Raw genomic sequence first — 15,664 nt, 5'->3', positions numbered from 1 at the left:
CCTCACATAGGTAGTAGCCTCTGTTTTGATTTGGGAATACATAAATTGTACCATCTTTTGTGACTCATTACAAAAATGGGACAAGATGTGTTCCTTCACAAATGTCTAGGATTTTGCCCTTTTGGGGAGCTTAATATGGCAATGGTACAATACAGGAGCTTCTCACATTCTGTGGGTAAAAGAATAAAGAGTAACAATTTTTAGCTGGAAAAAATCATCATATGTATCAAGAACCTTGAAAATCGCTATAATATTTGAACCATTAAGTCCCCTTCCAGGAATCTTTCCTAAGGATATAATCAGAAATGGAGACAAATATTTATGCCCAAGAAATTGATTATAGCATCATTTGTAATTGCTGTTATAAAACTAATCTGATAATGAGAGAATAGTTAAGTATGTTATAGAATATCCATATCCACATCACATGGCCACTTACAGTGGGGTTTGTGAAGTTGTTATTTTAATGCCAACATTAACTGATAGATGCAAACTCTCAAATCGTTAAAACAGTGTGATCCACACAGGCTGCTTTCACAGCCACTGTTTCTTGGGGTTTTATATGAATACTGTAATAGAAATGTTCCCATCTTCAAGGTTGAAAGCATATTATAGGCATATTTGAGGCTGCTAGGAGTCTTGGATGTGCTAATGAGGGTGGAAAAGCCCTTTCACCCCCACTAGGAGACTTAGTTCAGGACAGAGGTTCATTGTATTATGAAAGGTGTCATGGAAGCTGTCTCTCAATGAAGCACCATTCAGCAAAACTGTAGAAAATGCATCTAGGACAAACTACAATATTGGGAAGGACAGTGCTGTTCAGTGCTGCTCTGAAGATGTGAAATGGTCCTGATTTTTCCTTGGAACTTTTTTTCTGTTGGCTTATGAAAAAGCTGAATGTTGAGGAATTTAAGAACAGAGGACCATTCTCCTTCATCTTCAGTCACCCCAGGTGTGATAGGATGGACTGAAGCACATGGGAATCAACCGACGCATGCACAGGGAAAATGGTTGCTGGCTGGGAGGGTGGTGAGGGACCCAGGTCAGAGAGCACCCATACACTAGCTACAAGGCCATCCCTGATGCCTGCCTTACTTTCCATATGTTCAAGAATACTTCATATCTCCCTGGACCTAGCCAGCAGCTTCCTGATACCTCTTGGATAATCCCCAGGATGTAAACCATTTTCCAGGTAGCTTTTGATGCCTGACTATCTTAGACTCCAACTCTGAACAAGGGTGCACTGAGATCCCTTGGGTGGAGTACTTCATTTAAATACTCCCTTGGTTCCTCACTCTTAAGTTCTCCTGTGTACAGCCCCTATAATCTGGGAGCATACACTTTAGTCAACCCAAAATCTCAACCTCCAGACAGGGTCTGATCCAAGACATCAATAAAGTGTGGAGTGTAAACCGAGTTGAGGACTCTCACTGAATTCAACAAGACGTTGGAGTGAACTGCCTGAACCCTTCCTGTTTGCCTACTGAAGACCCTAAAATAGTCTTTAGGCTTTATCAGACTAACAGGCATCAAAAGGAGTAATTTTCTGAGGCATGAGATGGGACAATATAAAAAAGAACATCAGGGGAAATTTCTTATTGCAAAATGAAAGGGAAAAGACCATTTAGCATCCCTGTTGGTGTTATCTATTCATGGGAAACAGCACATTTAATCCAGTGCAGGATGAAGGAGGCTTTGAAGCCCTCACCTTGGGGTCACCTTCATGGAGAACTCATCAGCCTCCCCTGCCATCTGTAGCTCGGGTGGTGGAGAGCGGAAGATACAGACGAGACACACTTCAGAGGATCCCATGGGATGCAGAGGGAACGGAGGACACTGAACACAAAGGAGAGAGCCCGGGGCCTGCACAGAGGGAGGGGAGCACTGTTCACTAGTCCCACTGCCTTTTCTGGTTCCTGCCTCCCTGCCCATGGTTTTGTTATAAATTGTACAGTGTGCGTCTGGTCTCTTGGGTCAGGAACTGTGACTCCTCCTGGTTCAGTTACTTTTGCACCACTGTTACCGAATACCTACAACAAGGAGAGAGCTGCTTTTGCTCCTTCTTTCTGAGATGTCAGCACTTCACAAGAGAAAGGGAAGGGCAGAACAGAGCCATCCTTAGCTGTCAGGAAAGGACAAAGGAAATGTCCAGGGTGAAATACAGTCCCAAGGATACCCTCCTAGAAACCTCTCCTTCCAACTGGGCCCCACAACCCAAGCTTTCACCACCTCCTAAAATATGGCCATATAATAAATCCATTAAGGGATTAATTCATTCATTAGATCAAGAGTCCTATGGAGCTATATGGCAATGATCTCTAGAAATGGCCTCATCGATACAATACACCACAGGTATGCTTCATGGATTCCCCAATGTGTTTCTCAACCAAGTGAGGGTGACAGTTAAAATCAGCCATCAGCATAACATCACCATCTCCCCTGAAATTCTACCAGTCCATTGATGCTGGTTCCCAATCCTGGAAAAAGACAGGACTTCTGAGTATGGCCGGTTGTGAAAGGACATATCTTACAAGTAGCCAGTTCCCAGTGCAGGCCAGAAGGTTCCATTTGTGGCCCGTCTCTGCCTCCCTAGATACACCAAGATAGAGGAGGGTGGAGTTCTCCTAGAAAATCTGTCTCTCTTGAAGTTTACCTTCCTAGAATTGAAAGGGCTACACTACACTGGCTTCTCAGATGCTTAACATAGAAACATCAGGATTCGGGGCCCTGATTCATTGGGGTTCCTGTTTCTTCCTTTTTCCTCGTCTGCCTCTCTAACCCTGAATTCAAACTGCTCTGCTGCTTTCTTCTTTCACTGTCCTTTCTTCTCATCTATCTTTACTTTCATTCTTTGTACAGCTCCATGTAACCCAAGACTTAGAAAAAAATATTTTCAATTACACTTTTTTCTATATTGAAAAAGTAAGTGAAATTTTATTCAAATAAATGTAAGCAGACACTCTAACCTATCCATCAAAAATGTGTAAGCCTAACTAAGTAGGTGTAATTATGTGAACAGAATGTTGTTTCTTCCCATTTCCAAATGTAGTCCACCCTACTTGCCTGAAGGTTCTGCATCCATGCATCCACCCAACTGAGGAATTGCTCCCATATTGAATATGAGTAGCCTTTTCCTTTTCTTGTTGTTAGTTCTAAGCAATACAGCTGAGCAATTATTTAAAGAACTTACATTGCATTGGGTATTATATGTAAGCTGGAGTTGATTTAAAATACACAGGAGAATATGCGTATGTTATGTGCAAATGTAACGCCATTTTATAGAAGAAACTTAAGCATCTGCAGATTTTAAACTCAGATTGTTTCCTGGAGCCAGTCCTGTAAACACTGACAGACAGCTGGATTCAGCCGATGATTAGACCCTATGGATTCTTCTCATTGTGTCTGATAACCTCGATGTGTAATATATGTCAAAATGATGTTCTTTGAGTCTTTGAGCTAATAATTGTTGGCCCCAAAACATCTTTGTCTCCTTTCAGAATGAGATTTTAAAGGGCTGTTTGGTGATGCATTGTAGATTTAATTTTAAGTGTTGCTTCTCTCTGTGTGTTCTTTTCCCCCCATTAGATTTGTGACAAAGAGTGGCATTACTATGTCATCAATGTGGAGTTCCCTGTGGTCACCCTGTACATGGATGGAGCAACATATGAACCATACCTGGTGACTAATGACTGGCCCATTCACCCATCTCACATAGCCATGCAACTTACTGTCGGCGCCTGTTGGCAAGGTAACCCTGAGTAGAGCCCTCTTTCAATTCTGTGTGCTGTCCATGGGAGAGATTGATAGAGAAAAAAAGGAAGAATGGGTAACATAAAAGCTAGCCAGAAAAAAAAAGTCATTAGCCCTTTATTAACAAAACAGTACTTAAAATATAAGCATTGATCAAGACACCAGCCCTAAGTAATAATGGAACACCTAGCTTGAGAATGGTTTTTTTTTTCTTTTACATCAACCTAGACAAATTCATGGTTGCCTCTGAGTTACCAAGGCTATGTATTATTTTGGAATCTTAACTGATTCAAATCTGTAGCTGCATGTAGGAAGGGTGGAATACACAATCTTTGACTGAAATTGTCTCAAGGTTGCTTAGAAACCAAGGATCTCATTATCACTCAAATGTCTAAGCCCCTGGCATCTACACGACCAGAGCTATGCGAAGCAAATTGTCTATAGGCCATGAGGTCATCGCGGCCACTCTCGGGGTGTGCTCAGCACTCAGTCCTGAGCCTTGCTTTAGCCCTGTCCCTCACCTCTTAAGACAGAGGCCCTTGGTTGACATCACCCATAAATAAGTCTGTTTCTTCTACTCTTCCTTAATCATGCCTCTCTTCTAACTCCCAAATTCAACCCCATTTCCATTTTGGAGATGGGCAAAGGGGTTTTCAGTGCACACAGCCTTGTATCTCACTCAGCTCAGATGGAGTCTGTTTCTTCTTCCCTAAGTACTGAGGGTTCTTTAAAGCTCTGTGAGGGTGACTAGCAGATAAGGAGGATGCTCTCAAGTAGGCATATCAGACTCTGAGGTAAGACCCAGCCTTGTACTGATGGATCCAATGGAAGCTTGCAAGATTTGTAACTTCAGCCGTTCACCACAGGACCATGAGGAGAGAGGCATACTTAATGAAGCCGGCTCTTAGTATTTACAAAAAAAAAATTGGTTCCCATATTTCACATGGACATTAAAGGTTTGCTCGAGATGGTGATGTTGTTCTTGCATATAACCCCTGGACAGACTCCAATATACCTTAAATCTTCTCTAAATTACATATAGCCTATAAGACAATAGAAATACCATGCAAATAGTTGGTATACCATTGTTTAGTAATTTTAAAGGTCTGTTTAGTAATTTTTAAGTCTGTAAATGTAAAGTGCAAGACACAACTTTTAAAGACATATTCTTGAGCTACCTGAACAATATACAAATGTCAGAGACCAATAGTATAATAATTTCTTCTCTGTGGATCAGTTGACTCAGGGGTGACTTGGGAATACACAAGCCCTGGTGTGCTGGGTACAGAGTGATTCAGGGCAGCTTCGTGGGACAAAATATAGAAAGAGAAGCATGCAGTAAACACTGTAGCCATGGAAAGCAAAAGTCAGGGAACAGATACAGGCAAGCAAAGAACAAGAATAGCTGTTCCTGTGCTGAGACTGCTCATATCATGTATGACATGTTTCACCCAAGGGTTTAAGCCCTGTTAACATTTTACAGGACTTGGGCACAAGAGTCTTTCCAGAATCATAGGTTCCCCCAGGCTACCAGGAGAAGACTGTGCCTTATGGCAAGGACCCATGAAACCAAAAAAGAAAGAGAAAGGCACTTTGAGGTTGAAAACATTAATCACTGGACATAGCTGTGGTGAAGTGGGGACCATGGTGTGACTCAGTGCCCCAGCCAGATTCCAACAGAGGTATTCTGAGCACACCCTGGGGAAACCCTATAAGAAAAGACACTTGGAGGTACATCCTACTACAGACTTTACCATGATTCATTCCTGGTTGCCCTCTGAGATCACATCAGGGTTCTTGTCACTCTGATCTGCAGCCAGCCTCTACTTACGCAAGTCAGTTACAGCTACTGCTTTCCAGTTAGATGCTTGCCACCCGGGATGGGGAAGCAGTCCCACCAAATCTACAGTGACTCTGTAAATAATTAAGATGATGCCTGGATCATTTGGAATAGGCTGGTGTCTCGCTGTGACAGCATGCTCTAATTCTCAGTTAATTAGTTCTTGTGTCTTGGTGTTCTTTATCAAGCTCTTGTCTGCTTCAGCATCAGTGTGGGACCCAAGCAAGTACAGCAGCCACCAAGAAGTTGGTCTATATAAATGCTGGTCCTGTAAGCTTTTTACTTTCTATAGCCTCATCGTTGCAAAACACAAAAACTGCCTTCCTCTTATGAATGGTTGCATGTTTCTCCAAGAAGCAGCAAAGAGAGAGCAGCCTTGGAGTTGGAAATCTTGAGTTTGAGTTACATCCCAGCCTCACCCCTTGCTGGCTATATTTACACAGGATCCTAATTCCTCTGTGTCCCACAGGATCTTTTGGAGCCATTTGCTTTTTCTTTTCTTCCTAGTTTTCACATATGAGAGAAGATATGATAGTTGTCTGTGTCTGCCTCATTTTTCTTAGCATGATCTCAGTTCTCTCCATTTTCCTAAGAATAGCATAATGTCATTCCTCAATGTCCTAAATAATATTCCACTCTGTGTGTGTGTGTGTGTGTGTGTGTGTGTGTGTGTGTGTGTGTGTGTGTGTTTTCCTTATATAGTTTATCTGTTAGTGGGCACTTGGATAAATTCTGTATGTTAATTGTTGTAAGTGGTGCTAAAATAAACATAGGTTTGCATGTTTGTGCACCGATGTCAGTTTCTCCAGATATATGTGTCAGAGTAGTACATCCTAATGACAAAGTTTAATTTGCTCTTTCCTGAAGACTGATGTGACTGTGTAATTTTCATACATTTACCAGTCATTTGTAGCGTTTCTTTTGAGTACTATCTCTTCAAATCATTTGATAATTTTTTGATGAAATTATTTGTTCTTTTGAGTTCTTTATGTATTCTGCATATTGATCTCCTGTCAGATGGCTAGCTAGCAAAGGTTTTCTTTTGTGTAGGTTGTCTCTTCATTGCCGGGGATTTTTGTTTGGTTGGTTGTTTGGTTGTTTGGGTTTTGGTGGTGGTGGTGGTGGTGGTGGTAGTGGTGGTGGTGGTGGTGGTGGTGGTGATGGTGGTGGTGGTAGTGGTGGTGGAGGCGGCAGCATTGGTTGCTGCAGTGGTGGTTTGGTTTGGTTTGTTTTTGTTGGTTGGTTGGTTGGATTTTTTTTCCCTTGGCTGCAAAGCAGCTTTTTAATATGATATAATCCCATTTGTCAGTTCTGGCTTTTCTTTGCTGGGCTAGCTGACTCATTTTCAGGAAATCATTGCCTGTGCCAATATCTTGAATATTTGTTATGTTTTCTTCTAGAAGAGTGAAACTTTTGAGCCTTTGATTCATTTTTTTTTATTTTTTTAATGCAGAAAGATCAATAGTAGAGAGTCCAGGTTGCATTTACTCCCTGAAGATGTCTTATTTCCTTAGCACTGTTTGTGGGGCAGGCTGGTCCTCCTCAATTCATGCTCTTGCCATCTGTTCTGGGATAGGTGGCAATAGGTGGCTGGGTTTATCTCTGGATCCTGTGTCCTCTTCCCTTTTTGTCCATGTGTCTGGTTCCATACCAATTTTGTTCTGTTTTGTTCCCACACATCTGAAATAATTTGAAACCAAGTATCATGACGATGCCAGGAGCATCTTTGTGCTTCTAAGTTTCTCATCTCTAAGTTATCAAGTAAGAGTAAAGCCCACCTCTTGAGGCTCCATGGGGAACCTGTATGTGTGTGGCATGTTTTGTGTGAATGGATGTGTCACCTTAACATATCTTCCAGTCTTCCTCCATCTTCCTTTTCTTTTCTTTCATCTAAATCTGACACAATAGGAAATCTACCAGAGACAGGCCTCCTCTAACACTGTGGCCCCAAGTATCCTAAGGGTCTCTCCATTCCCTTACTTCCCTCACCTCCCCTAGGACCAGCCCTTATACACAGACTCTGCCTTCCCAAGGCCCATGCATAAGTCAAAAAGAAGACTGAAGAACAGTTTATCAGGAGAATTTGTAGAAGACAGGGATAGAAAAGCATTCATGAGGTTTGGGGGAACATGGAGAATACTTGAGTACTTTCCCTATGAGAAATGGCAACACAATATAGTACATTTCCCCCAAATCTCCATCTTTAGAATCCCGAATGAGTTAGACCACACAAAGAAGGGATGAGAGTAGGAGGCGTGAGGATGCTCAGATCTCCCCTAACATTGTAGTGTACATGTCCCAGGAAGGATGGAGGAGAGGATGAAGAAAGAAGTTGAAATTAAGTCTCAGGACACTCTACTGCCGTGTTAAAGAATTTGGATTTCTATGAATTCCTCCATTCTTCTGGGAGCCATGTTTCTGTCTGCATAGGACATATCAAAAGCTCTTCCAATGAGATGCAGTGCTGTGAAATTAATGACCTGTGGAGCAGGCCTCATCTCCATAGTACTCATCCTCTGCTGCCTGCTTACCTACATAGCACAAAGCTCTGCATAGGCCCCTCTAATTGCCTTGGGCTTGCAAACCTGGGGAGCTTTTCTGGTGCTTCTGAGGTTGGCTAGGGGACTTGTTCTCATTTGTGAAATTTCTGGTTGGGCTTGGACAAAGTGAATAGAAACGGACTGGATTGACTCTGCGTGTTGGTTTCTCCTGGGAGCTGGCAACAGCCCCATTGCTGGTCTGTGTTCCGCAGACCCAATTAGCCTCCAGTGTCCTGTTAGTGAATTTGAAAGCCATGCAATCAGTGGGACTTCATTTTCGCTGGGATTTTTAAAAGTAATTAAAAAAATGAGACTTCATTTACACTTAAGAAACGTTGCCAGTGAGGCCTAGTCCACGCAGCATCACATAATTGCAAGGAAAGCCTTCGGGTCCTCCATTTACATTAACAAATTCCAAAAAGCATGGCCTTAGCTCTGGCAAGGGCCCCCTGGCTGTGTCACCTCATGATGCATAGCATCATGAGGGTAAAAGAATATGCAAGCATAAAAGGTGACATGGTAAAACTCCAATCCAAAGCACGGGAAGAGATCAGTCTTATGGTTATCTGCTAGATCTCAGATTTTAAATGTCCAGCTACTCGTCAGCATTGCCCCTCTGGGAACCAAGCTTCTAATCTATGAACCCAGAGATGAAAAATTCAAAGGACAGCAGGGCACAACATGGTAGATCAATTAAAGGCCAAGTCAACTCCTTTTCCTTAGGTTTTTACTTGTAAGAATAAAACTTAGAGTCAATTGAGGTCAAGTCCACAGACTATGAAAAATCAGATAGCCACACCCTGGACATCTACAACTACTGACTATCCAGGTTGTGTAGGCTGCTTGTATAGAGAGGTAAGTCAGATGGCTGCCAATTCATAACAGTGTCTTCAAGAGTCTTGAGGTTTCTAGAAGATTCTACAGGGTGCAGCAGGCCAGGTCATCTATCCTGTGCTAGACTGTCTCTGACTTCCCTTTTGTGAGTTAGGCATCTGGGGTGACAGGTGATCTTTTTTTATCAGGTGGCTACATGTGTGAAGAGCTATAGAGGCACACTCAAGCATACATTACCCTGCTCCACATCTGATCCCCATTCTCTTGGATGTGTTTCAGCATAGGGGTCCCCACCTGTGGCTCTCTTCTTTGTAACCACTAACCCTGTCTCTGCCAAGATGTTCTCTTCCAGTGCAGAAAATCCTGGCCTTTCTAGAATATACAGCCTTGATGCCCCATTCCTAAGAATGCTATTGATCTGGGGTAGGAAGACTACTCCTGTTCCATCCTGGACCCTATCCTTGCTGAGTCCTATCCTTCACTTAACAAAGCAATGGGAAACAAAGAAGAATATTTTCTAAAAATAGAGGCTAAATGGGGACAGATACAAGACCCTCATTGGAACTTTGAAGTGAAGACAAAGAAAAGAATGGCCTCCAAGGGATCAAAAGGCAGACATAGCCCGAGGACTGTAAGCAATGGCTTATGAGTCTTGCATGCCCCTAGAGCCATGTGCAGCCTGAGATTTGTTATACATTTTCAGGTCTTCCCTCCCCCCATCCCTGACCTCTTGCTAGAGTCTAGAATCAGTGCAGACAATTGGACTACATCCCTCCAGTTAATGAGCTTGGTCTAATTTAATACAAATTTCTGTTAATAAAGTCTGTGTTCAAGTTATTCGGTATCCCTCGGGTCTCCAATTCTGAAAAAAGAGAGAGGTGTGTGTGCGGGGGGGGGGGAGAGAAAGAGAGAGAGAGAACACACTAGCATAGACTGCTTTCTATCCAGGCAGCATTCCTTCCCTAAGGAATCCGCATGGAACTGCATTCTCACAGATGCCCCTTCTACAAGGAGGCCAAGGTCAGATTTAAGAAGCAGCACAAACCACCCGACTCCTAGCCCTCATGTGTTCATTGCTGGCGTGCACTATGCACTGTGCTGAGCACCTTAGGTGGGCTCTGCTATAGACAGCTCAACAACATGTAGCCTGGCATAAAACATACCCCACTCTGCATCTGGCCAGGGGCAACATAGCACCTGGACCTGAATATGGAGAAGTACTACCAGAACTAGATAACCACCGTCAAAGGAGACTCTAGAGGCTGGTAGAATCTGGGGCAAATCAGTTCCCAGATGTGCCTGACATTATCTCAGAGTCCTGATGAGGTCCAGCTGAGACCTAAAGATGACTTCAGAGCCATCGGGCATCAGGCTGTCATAGGAAAAGGCTAGGCTCCAGTGACCGGAAGGGAACTCTACACCCTTGCCACCACTGACATTTCTGCCACTCGAGACTCTCAATTTCTTTGTCTGGAGAGTGAAATCAATATTGTGGATGACACATGAGCAACCTTGTGACTCCATCAATTTAGGTCCTCGGTTTCAGGGGTCTGACTTTTGGTGTCAATACTAAGTCATATGTTTTGTTCTCTATGGTGTCATTTAAATGTTTACTGTGAAAGCAAGGGAAGAGTACACTTCAGGTTTTTTTTTTTTGTTTGTTTGTTTTGTTTTGTTTTGTTTTAGTTTTAGAAAAAAAAGTTTAAAAAAAAAAGCTTGATGAGAATGTGTCATGGCCAGCTCTGATGACAGATCATTTTTCTTTGCAAGTCACCTGCAACTTATAGCTCTGTGAACCCCCTTTGGGGTTATATGCACATAGCTTGAAAGCTGCAGCTTGTGAGGGTCTATTACACACTTCACTTAGTCTTTGCATTCCATGGGTGTCTCCATCACTGAAATGAGGAAAAAAGGAGAAAGCAAGATTTCAGACAGTCTGGCCATTTGCATTGCTCAAAATTGATAGTTGACCATCCGTGAAATTGCGTTCATTGAGGGGCATCCCCATCCACAAGCCTTGCAAAGAGCAGTGTTCGACTCAAGCAAAAGAAAGCACGGCCTCCTCTCTTCCCCATGTATTTCTTAGACTAAACAGCAGAGGGAAAGACAGAAGGATAGGCAGTAGCTTCCTGAATACCTTTGTATAAGATGGAGACTTGGACGTGGTGCCTTCACCTTACATAGCTCTTCTACCTTGAGTTTCTCTTACAGCTGTATTTACAGTGAATAGACCCCACCTCTCAGAAGACAAAGCTGGGACAATGGGTGGTGGATATTCAGCTCTTTGTTCACATTAAATTAAATGCTCTGTTTCGGAATAGGACTGGCTGCATCAGATCATGGATGCCAAATAACACTGTCCTTCAGTATCTGTGCGTGCTTGGTGCCCAGATGCTATACAGGCATGAAACATTAGAGACACTCACCTTCCTCGTATAAAGTGGTAGAGTATTTTGCATAAAAATAACAAAAACCTCCCCATATACTTCAAATTAACTCTGGATTATTTGTAAGACCTAACGTGGTAGAAATGCTCAGTCATGATTCTTACTGCTTGCAGAATAATGATAAGGAAAAGACTTCTCTGCGTTTAGTCTTACTTAAATGGTTTCAATCTGTGGCTGGTTAAGTCAGTGGAAGTCAAACCACAGATTTGGAGGGACCAACTGTTTGGCTGGATTTCAAAACAACTGGCTTTCCCAGCACTCTTCATCCCAGCCCTGGGAATTGCTCCTGAAGCCAGTTAGTGTCTGCAGAATCCAGCATAACTGTGTACTCAGTGCCAGCACCATATCGGTCTCAAACTGTGCCCCTCCAGTAAGTCTTCCTTGGACTTTTTCAGCCACATCTAATTAGATGATGTGCAGAGAGAAGGATAGGTCAAGGCTGAATCTTAGCTTTACTTGGTCCTGGCCACATGACCTTGGAAAAGCTATCAAACCCTGTCTGCAAAGTTCCCTTATATAAAGAGTCTCCCATGTATCAGGCCACACTCTCAACTCACAAAGGGGAAATGGTTTTTTCCATACCCATCTTTGTTTCATTTCAAGCTTCATTCCATGTGAGTGAGAGAGCTTTAACCTCCCCAGGTTTGGCATTTTTTTCCATTTCCTTGGGTAATGGCTGGTTGGTTCTGGAGGTGAGATTATAGAGTTGTAGGGTAATGTGGGACTGGTCACCTTTCCGTGTGGTTATTCGTTGAAATGATGTTCCTCTCCATCCTTTGGTCCTCAGTCACTAATGGTCCTTTCGGATTGATAGCTGTCTTGGCATTTTCTTGCTTTCTATGGTGCTACATCAATACTGGTAGTGTTTCTTTTGTTCTCTGTGTGTGCCCCTCCATGGACAGCCTACCTAGCACAATACAGGTATCACATATCCTGCTGGGGCTTAGCCCCCAAAGCAGCTGTATGTGATCCCATTCTGTAATTTATTCTCTCCATTTCCCAAACCTACCTCTCCTGGAAGTAACCAGAGTCTCTTCCTCTGTGCCTCCCAAAGGTGGACCACTGTCAGGTCTTGCTCAGCCTTTGAAGGGTGGATGCCTCTGCAGCCCACACTTGAACAGCTACTCAGCTTAGGGGTCTTCTACAGCCATTCCTGTGGCAAGGTTAGACTCATGCATAAATGAAAGGGAGATGGAAGAAATAGCCAATAAAAATATAAAGAACTCCAAGATCTCGTAAGATCTCCAAGATTGCCTCATCCTTAGTGATTAATGAAACAGCTTATGAAAGAACCTGGTGGATTTCAAGGACGTATTGGTAGCTATTTAGCTATTTTTTTTCTCTCTGACCTAGTAGACATGTTGTTTAGAAATTAATCATATGCTGACTTAAAATTACAGATTATCTTAGAACATCTAATTCTTATATTTTAAATTAACCTAGTCTTTCTACTCAATATAAATTCTAAATATCTCAGCCCACAATGTACAATTATATAAACCTAAAACTAGGCAGGCAGGAAATGTTTTAGAAATGCTTATCCAAAATCATGGATAGGAATCCAAAATCATGTCTGGAAACAAAGATTTAAGATTTTTTTGTTATTATCTTAAAATGATTCATGACCATGTTTATTCTAAATTTTGACAGAGGAGCTGTGCGATCCATGTGGACATCTTCAATATTAAGAAGAAAAACTTTTCAGTGTGTCTATTATTTTTAATATCTAGTATCACATCTAGTACTGGGTAAAATGTATTTCAAATATACTGCATGTCTCCCATTGCTCACTAAAGCTATTTCCTAGAAACTTCTGACTCATAAACAGTGTATATCACAGATCTTGGATTCTTAAGTTGAAAATACAGAACGTGATACCTTGGTAACCAAGCCAGCCAGTCACAGCCATTGGCCTTTGAGATGGAGACTCAAGAGAGATGATAAGGAAGGCTAGATGATAGAAGATGTACTTGGAGTGTAGAGACATACACTTTACAACTTCAAGCCTAAGTTTTATTAATATGGAGGCAATCTTATTTAGGGTTTCATTGCTGTGAAGAGACACCATGACTACAGCAACTCATAGAAAAGAAACTATTTCATTGGGGCTGGCTTATGGTTCTAAGGTTTAGTCTCTTATCATAGCAGGAAGCATGGTGGCACACAGACAGACACAGTGCTGGAGAGGTAGCTGAGAGTCCTACATCTGGAAGAGCAGGCAGAAGAAAGAGAACAATGAGCCACTGGCCTGGCTTGAGTATCTGGGACCTCAAAACCTGCCCCCAGTGACAGTTTTCCTTTAACAAAACCACATTTACTCTAGCCAAGCTTCACGTACTATGGCAAGGCCACACCTCCTAGTAGTGTAACTCCCTCTGGGCTTGTAGGGGCATTTCCTTTCAAACTACCATATATGCCTATATGAGTGCCAGTCTTCCAGGGGGTTCATGAAGACTCAAAGAGATGTCATATGTTGAGACTTCTCATGGTGTTGGGACACAGGTCACAGCTAGGCAGTGATACTCACTGACTGCTGCTCAAAGGTAGAGACAAGTGTGGGCAGGAAGTAGATGAGTATCTAGATAGCACCTCCATCATTCATGCTCAGGCCTTCATCCTCTTCTCTGTAGGTCAACAAAAGATACCAGATATCCAATCCCAGGATTAAAAGACAGACATTTGTCTCTTTGACAAATACTAAAAAATAAAAATATTTACATGAGGACAGATTTATCTTGGCCCATGCTTCAGAGTCTCCAGGCCCTGATCAGGCTGCCCAGTTTTTTCCAGGCCATAGTGAAGCTGAACTTCCTGATGGAGCAGAGTTCTTCCTAAGACATCCAGGGAACAGAGAAGAGTGATCTGCATCTTCCAACAAGGCCTCACCCTCCACAGTTCTGCCAACTCCCAACAGTCTACTCATATATTAAATCCCTCAAGGACTTATGATTTCATTAGAGTCCTCATGACCTAATCACTTTCTAAAGCTCACTATCTAAACACAAGGGACCAACCCCTCAATCTGGGAGTCTCTTTTGGGGAGTTCTAGGGCATGAACATGTGAGTGTTATGGAAGAACACTTTATCCACAAGGAATCATCTAGATCAGAAAACCCCAAATTGTTCTCCCATGGCCAGGGCTATTTCAGGCCATTCCTCATAGCAACTGTTATTTTGGAATTTCCTGTGAACCCAACACTAAACAAAGGACTTGTCTTAGATTCAAAGCAAAGAATCCTTATGTGGCAAGAAAACCACCTAAGGGGCAAAATGGTTTAACACATAAAGACAGATTGCTCCTGAAGGTGAGGATATCCCAAAGTACAACAGTGGGAATACATCTGGGTCCTACTTGGTCCCAAAGTGCCTCTTCTAGCTCTGCCCCACATTTTGCATTGTCCTTTACCATCCCAATCTAATGGGGCTTATGCAGCTGCGACTTCTCTATAAAAAGACAACAAGAGTTCATTGAAAACCTTCTGAGAGAAAAAAATAGAAGCTTTTTTTTTTAACTCATTTTATTAGTTAAAGGAATGACTGTGAAACACAAATACAGTTATTTTTCAAGTGTAGATTTGATTTCCTTTAAGATTTAGAACATTCTTTTTTTTTAATTTTTAATATTTTTATTACATATTTTCCTCAATTACATTTCCAATGCTATCCCAAAAGTCCCCCATAGCGTCCCCCACTTCCCTACCCACCCATTCCCATTCTTTTGGCCCTGGCATTCCCCTATATTGGGGCATATAAAGTTTGCAAGTCCAATGGGCCTCTCTTTCCATTGATGGCCGACTAGGTCATCTTTCGATACAAATGCAGCTAGAGACAAGAGCTTCAGGGTTCTGGTTAGTACATCATGTTGTTCCAACAATAGGGTTGCAGATCCCTTTAGCTCCTTGGGTACTTTCTCTAGCTTCTCCATTGGGAGCCCTGTGATACATCCAATAGCTGACTGTGAACATCCACTCCTGTGTTTGCTAGGCCCCGGCATCATCTCACAAGAGACAGCTATATTTGGGTCCTTTCAGCAAAATCTTGCTAGTGTATGCAATGGTGTCAGCGTTTAGAAGCTGATTATGGGATGGATCCCTGGATACAGCAGTCTCTAAATGGTCCATCCTTTCATCACAGCTACGAACTTTGTCTCTGTAACTCCTTCCCTGGGTGTTTTGTTCCCAATTCTAAGAAGGGGCACAGTGTCCACACTTTGGTCTTCATTCTTCTTGAGTTTCATGCGTTTAGCAAATTGT

The 15,664-nt window shown here is 42.5% G+C and overlaps 1 protein-coding gene across 1 annotated transcript in view; it reads left to right on the top strand.

Annotated features, from left to right (window-relative positions):
• The window catches only part of Clstn2 (calsyntenin 2), a 597,099-nt gene that overhangs the window by 549,099 nt on the left and 32,336 nt on the right, over nucleotides 1-15,664 (top strand). Inside the window, exon 9 of the mRNA XM_085827931.1 lies at nucleotides 3,586-3,748. Within this exon, the coding sequence (XP_085684057.1) occupies nucleotides 3,586-3,748 (163 nt within the window). The remainder of the gene's footprint in view (nucleotides 1-3,585; nucleotides 3,749-15,664) is intronic.

This window comes from Mus caroli, unplaced genomic scaffold (genome assembly GCF_978045245.1).
Source record: "Mus caroli unplaced genomic scaffold, Mus_caroli_1 scaffold_11, whole genome shotgun sequence".
In the NCBI taxonomy this organism is placed as follows: Eukaryota; Metazoa; Chordata; class Mammalia; order Rodentia; family Muridae; genus Mus; species Mus caroli.
This window is presented reverse-complemented; position numbering and strand designations above follow the sequence as displayed.